Source organism: Rhea americana, unplaced genomic scaffold (assembly GCF_003343005.1).
Source record: "Rhea americana isolate MKP2758 unplaced genomic scaffold, rheAme1 scaffold_135, whole genome shotgun sequence".
Classification (NCBI taxonomy): Eukaryota; Metazoa; Chordata; class Aves; order Rheiformes; family Rheidae; genus Rhea; species Rhea americana.
The window spans coordinates 2,583,195-2,589,230 of record NW_028185428.1 but is presented as its reverse complement, the minus strand read 5'-3'; the positions used below and the strand labels follow the sequence as shown (position 1 = coordinate 2,589,230).

The 6,036-nt window shown below is 67.6% G+C and overlaps 1 protein-coding gene across 1 annotated transcript in view; it reads left to right on the top strand.

Annotated features, from left to right (window-relative positions):
• N4BP3 (NEDD4 binding protein 3) overlaps positions 1-5,562 on the top strand; it is a 6,635-nt gene extending 1,073 nt beyond the window's left edge. Inside the window, exons 2-5 of the mRNA XM_085298106.1 lie at positions 1,824-2,267; positions 2,498-3,052; positions 3,445-3,696; positions 3,999-5,562. Coding sequence (XP_085154232.1) covers positions 1,854-2,267; positions 2,498-3,052; positions 3,445-3,696; positions 3,999-4,571 — 1,794 coding nt within the window. The 5' untranslated portion in view covers positions 1,824-1,853 and the 3' untranslated portion in view covers positions 4,572-5,562. The remainder of the gene's footprint in view (positions 1-1,823; positions 2,268-2,497; positions 3,053-3,444; positions 3,697-3,998) is intronic.
• Positions 5,563-6,036: the final 474 nt, after the last annotated feature.

Genomic DNA, 6,036 nt, shown 5'->3' with positions numbered 1-6,036 from the left:
GGAGGCCTGGGGCTGCGCCCCGCCGCTGCCCGCAGCCCGGGCCGCCGTCCCGCCGCCGAGGCGCTGGTCAGGCCGTGCCGTGCCGTGCCGTGCCGGAGCTGCCGGTGCGTCCCTTCGTGCCTGGAGGGCGAGGAAAGGGGCCGCGCGGCGCGTCCCGCCCGGGCGGGGTAGCGCGGGGGCACGTCCCGGGCCGGACAGGCCTCTCGGGCCGGGCTCCTTGCCCGGCTGCAGCCCCAAGAAGCAGCCAGGCTGGCCGGACCGGTGCTCGCCGCCCCGGGAGACACCCTTCCTCCTGGTGGCGGGACGTCGCCGGGCTCCCCAGCGCTTCCCGAGCCTCCCACAGCCTGACCTACTTCCTCGGCCGCCTGTGCCGGGAGGAGCCGCTCCGGGGCCTGGCCGAGCCGCTCGCGGCGGCTCCCCCGGGTGCCGGTGCCGTGGCTTGGGTGCTGCGAGCCCGCCGGCGTGGGTCACCCTCCYGCCGGGGCGCCCCGTTCCTCTGCGGCACCCCGCGGTGCTGCCATCCGCCCGCCGGGGTGGGGGCACGGCCCCGCCGCCCTCGTCCCGCCGCAGGGTGCTGCCGCCGGCTCCCGCGGCCGGTGCTGGGCTCCCCGGGAGCCAGGTGACAGCGCAGGCCGGGAGCTGTCAGACAGGTTTGTGCGTGGCAGCAATTAAAAGCGAGTTGTTTGTTTATCCAGCATGTGGTGCTGAGAACCAGGGCAGCTTCCTGGGTGTAACCCTGGGCCTGGGAGCCCGCGCCGGGGCCACCCGAAGGGCTGGGACCAGCAGCGCGGCGGTGCCGGCGTGGGGCAGTGGGAGCGGGAAGGGCTCGCTGGGGCAGGCGGTGGCAGACACGCTGCCCTTGTCCCCTCGCTGGCACTGGCAGGGAGAGCGGGGGGGGGGACGCAGCTCCCCGGCCAGGGGGGGTGAGGAGGCCGAAGGCCCCTCCGCCGCCCTGACCTTCCTCCCCCTCGGCGGGGCCGGCCACCTGCGCAGGAAGCTGCATTGTCCTGCCCTGCATCCGTCCTCTTCCCGCCTCCGGCCCGGCCGCGCTCGGCTGCGTCCGGCCAGCTGGCCCTGCCGGCGGAGGCGGGCTGGCTCCCGGGGGAGCGGGCGCCTGGCGTCACCTCTGCCGGCCAGGCCCTGGGGCGGGAGCGCCCAGGATGGAGCCGGGCGGCGGGGAGGGCACGGGAGCTCGCTCTGAACGGTGCGAGAGTTCATCCCGGGCGGGAAGCCGAGCTGGACGTCCCGGGCCATCCCCAGGGCCGCTTTGGGGAGCTCTCCGGAGATGTCCCCGGTCCCGCTGGGCAGGGATGGACCAGGGATGAGCGTGGGGCCTTGGGGTGGCCGAGGGAGCTCCAGGGACCGTGCCGGCCCCCGGCTGCTGCCTGGGACAGGCGCTGGGGAGGTGGCACTGGATAAGCCGTGAGCGGGGATTTCCTGGCACCCGGTGGGGTTTCGTGGAGCAGGGTCCCCGCCCAGGGGGGGCGGGTGCTCCCGGCTCCCGAACTCGCCCGCCTGGCTGGGTGGCAGGTGCCTGTTTTGGCGGCGGCGCCGGCCGTGCCGCGGGCGGGAGGTGGAGCTGGGTGTGGGAAGGAGCTGCTCCGCTGGGGAGGGGGGGATGCCGGGGCCCTGCTCGCTCCCCTCCCCTCCCCGGCGGCGAGCGGCTCCTTGGGCGTCCGGGCGAGCTGGGGTGCCCGAAAGGCCCTTCCCCGTGCTCAGAGTTGGTCTCCGGGCCCTGGGAAGCGCYGGGGGCTGGAGCGAGGGGTGGGCATCCCTGTGCCCCTCGGGGGCCTTGGTGACTGACTTTGTCTCTCCTTCGGCAGTGCTGGTACCAGGCTTTTCTCTAATTCTCCATGGCAACAGCACAGGGCCCGGTGACCTGTGAGCCTGCCGCCCGCCTCCTCGGCACCTACCTCTCCTCCGAGCCCCTCAGCGTCGCCGGCAGCATGGGCAGCGTGGGCAGCCTGGTGGAGAAGCAGGACCTGTCTCCCCTGGAGCTGCGGGCCCCGCTGGGGGGCTCGCGGGGGCTTCGGCAGCCCGACGGCTTGCTCCGCAAGGGGCCGAGCCAGCGGGAGCTCTTCGGCTACATGCACGGGGCCAGAAAGGAGACGCGGTCCGAGCGGAAGCACCAGGCGGCCGGCGCGTGCTACAAGCGGGACTACGAGAGCGACCGCGAGAACCGGTCCCCCGAGCGCTGCTCCCGCGACCACCACCGCGGAGGCGAGTTCTCCAAGAGCTCGCTGCCCGAGAGGGGCCGCTTCGACAAGGTGAGCCCTGCCGCACCCCGGGCCCTGCAACACTCGCAGCCCTGGGCGAGGAGGGGTTGGAGCCRAACGGTCCACGTGGGAACGGAGCTGGGTGCAGGGATTGAGGATGTCCGTAGGCATCGCCCGCCTCGGTGCAGGGCCGGGGGCTGGGAGCCCTGGGCTCTGGGCACCTACGAGTGCCGGTCGGTGCGTGCCGGACCCAGCCTAASCTCACTCGTGTTTTTTTTCAGTGCCGTATCAGGCCCTCAGCCTTCAAGGCAGTGGCTGGGAAGGGCCTGGTCTCCATGCAGGGCCTGTCCTCATCCAAGGGGCAGAAGCTATCAAAGAGCAACGGGAGCCTGCACACGCTGCTGTCGCAGAGCAGCGCGGTCGTCCCGCAGCACGGCCCGCTCCGCACCCACCTGCTCCATGCCATCAGCCTGGATGAGGCCTCTGACTCCAGCCACAACTCCATCCAGAGCTTCCCCTCGTACGGCTCCCGCCTCAAGCCTGCCCAGAGCCAGTTCAGTGCCTCCATGGGCCATATCAACCACATYGGGGGCTCCCTGGACAGAGTCTCACGGAGCCCCAGGGAGCCCCTGGCCCCTGAGCAGGCACCCCTGTCCTGCAAAAGCATGGCCACACTGAGCCGGCTGCAGAGCCCTGGGGAGCCCCCACCGCCCTATGAGTTCACCTACTCACTGGAGGATGCAGTGAAGCATCTGGAGGACCGGCTGCAGGAGACAGGAGGAGAGCTGCGGCAGCTCAAAAGGAGCCTTAGTGAGACTGAAGACCCCTTCACACAGGTGAGTTCTGGAGCTGGGGCTGGGCTGGGTTCTCCTGTGGTACCTCAGCTGGGCAAGGATGTGGGGCAGTGGTGCCCAGGTACAAGGATGTGGCTGGGAAGGATGTGATGTGCTGCTGTAGTGGGACATGGACTGGGAGTGTCCAAGCACAGGAGAAGCCAGTGTGATGGCTCCTGGTGTGGGTTTCTGTTCTGATCTTGCTGAAGGATGCTCCTACTGCTGAACCTCTGCTGCTGTTGCTCCTGGGCTGGAGCTGGGAAGGACCTGGCCCAGAGGGGGTGCTGGATCCCAAGAGGAACAGTCAGTCCTTGGGACCTCTGGGATCATTCTCTGGGGCTGCCCAAACAGGGCCAGGGATACGGATCTCCATCAGTGTCCACTTGTGCTGGCAGGTATTTGAGGACAAGCAGCGGCTGTGGCTGGATGAGCTGGAGGATCTGAAGCAAATGTACATGGCCAGACTGCAGCAGGTCACACAGCAGGCCCAGCGTGGCCAGCGGGCGCTGCAGCTGCAGCTCTACAAGGCACAGCAGGAGAAGAAGCGGCTGCAGGAGGAGCTAAGCATGCAGCAGTGCCAGTGTGAGGAGCCCCGGCAGGCCCAGGGTGAGCGTGTCAGCCCCAAGCTGGAGGAGACCAAGTGGGAGGTGAGTCCCCTTCCCCCTTGCCACCCTCTTGCCACCAGCCTTGCTTGTGGGGGCAGCACTCCACTTGGCCAGATCATGTTCCTGTGTGGCCTTACACAGCTCCTGAGCCAGGACCAGGGCAGCAGTTCCCTGGAGTGCTGTCACTCATGGCCACATGATGGAGGGATGAGCCAGGCATGGTGCTCCTGGTCTCACAGTACAGTGATGGTGACAGCTGGGGCTGCTGCCACCTCTGGGGGTGTCTGGCAGATGGGGAAGATCCTGCTCCCCTGGGCTCCTCACTCCTCGCATGTGTCTTGCAGGTGTGCCAGAAGGCAGCTGAGATCTCCCTGCTCAAGCAGCAGCTCCGAGACACCCAGGAGGAGATGGCTCAAAAGCTGGGCGAGATCTTCAGCCTGAAAACACAGCTGCGGGAGGCCAAGGCTGAAGTACAGGCCAGAGACTCCCAGCTGGCACAACTGGCAGACTCTTTCCAGAGCGCCCCGGAGCCTGGTGCCTTGCTGCCGCTGGGCGACGACCCCATGCCGCCTTGCCAGGACTTCCCCGGCTGTGAAACTGATGACTCCAAGTGCCGGGGCATCCACAGCGACAGTGCAGAGCCCTTGGAGAGGCAGGTGGAGTGGCTGTGGGCAGAGCTGCTGCGTGAGCGGCGCCAGGGCCAGCTGCAGGCCATGAACTTTGAGTTGGAGAGGAAAACCTGGCAGGAAGAGAAGGAGAAGGTGCTGAGGTACCAGCGGGAGCTCCAGGCCAGCTACATGGAGATGTACCATCGGAGCCAGGCATTGGAGCGGGAGCTGCGGCAGCTGCGGTCAGAGCCCAGGGACATGGGAGCCGACTCACCTTGGATCGAGCGGGTGGAGTCCTCGAAGATCTGAGTGGAGAGATGCCTGTGGGACTGTGATGGGGGAAGACCTCTTGCTGCTGCATTAGGATGATCTCAGGGTCTGTACAAGGACTGGACAGTCGGCACTGCCCTGGAGAGCAGGACTGATTGCGACAAGGGCGCTTTTCCTTCTTGCAGCACTTCAGGCCCATCTAGGGGCATCTCCGGAGCAGGGGACTATTTGACCCAGGTTGGGGGGGGTTTTGCATGTGTCCTACACGCTGACTGCAGGGACGTTTGCCCTGTGATCCCTTCTGCCACGGGGGCAGAAACCAAGCACCCAATGAGACATCCACTCTTCCTCCTGCTCGGCCTCCCTTCTYCCCTACAATCTATAAATTAACTTCTTGCTAAGGTGAGGCTCAAGCCCTGTCCCTGGTGCCACCCAGGCTGCATGCCTGCCCCATTGCATTGTTGCATGGGGTTTTTAGCTGGTGCTCACAGTGGCTGCCCCAACAGCAGGCCCTTGCGCTGCTGAGGTGCCCTATGCCTGGACYGGTTGGGGTTGGGGCTGCTGGGGACATCAAAGAGGAAAGCCTGGYACCACTGAGGTTGGGGGAGCCTGCCCCCCAGCACCTCTGTTGGGGCTTTTCACYGCACTGGTGCATGAGGGTATCCGGGATGCTCCACAGCAGAGGGGAGTTCACGCAGYGTCCCAGCGCAGCGCCTCGGGGCTGGGAGGGGGGAGGGCGAGTGCCTTGTGCCAGGAGGGATGGGAGCTGTGTCTTGCCCCTGAGGTGGCCTTGGGGGAGGAGGAGGAGGAGGACAGGTGTGTATGGAGTAGGGGATGATGGAATCCCCAAGCCAGGAAGCGCCTGGGGCATCCTCACCTCTCCCCTTGTGGGTGAGGYGTGGGGCGAGGACAGGTCGAGCTGGTGCTGGAAGGAGCCCTGCTCCCTGCCTGTACCCGTGGTGCCGGCTGTACACCAGGCCTGGCGTAGCTCTCGCGTTTTCCTGCAATAAACCTGGAGCTGATTCTCCCAGTGCTGTTTGCTTTTTTCCRTGAGGCCTTGGGCTGCCGCTGGGGGCTGAGCGCCGGGTGGGCAGGGTGGCTGGGGGCTCTCAGCCACGCGTGGAGCGGAGGGTGCTGGGCAGGGCCCCAAGCCCTGCGGCAGTTGCCCAGCCCAGCAGCGCCAGAAGCAGGCAGCAAGCAGAACCCGCCCGGGAGCCCCGGCGTCGGGGCGGCCCAGGCGGGCGCGCGGGCCCAGGGCTGGCAGCCCAACCAGTTTGGGCATTGCAGAGGGCTGAGTCACCACAGGGCGCACGACCAGCTGCGGTTCCCGTGTGGGAAGGGCATGGGAGCGGGCAGACAGGCTCCCCAGGCCCCTCCGCTGCCGGCGTGGCCTCGGGTGCCATGGCTCCACGCCCCTGCCCAGGAATGGTTTAACCCAGCCAGGCCCCTCCAGGCAGACAGGCCTCACTCCCCCATCTCAGCATGGTTTAACCCATTCTGCCCC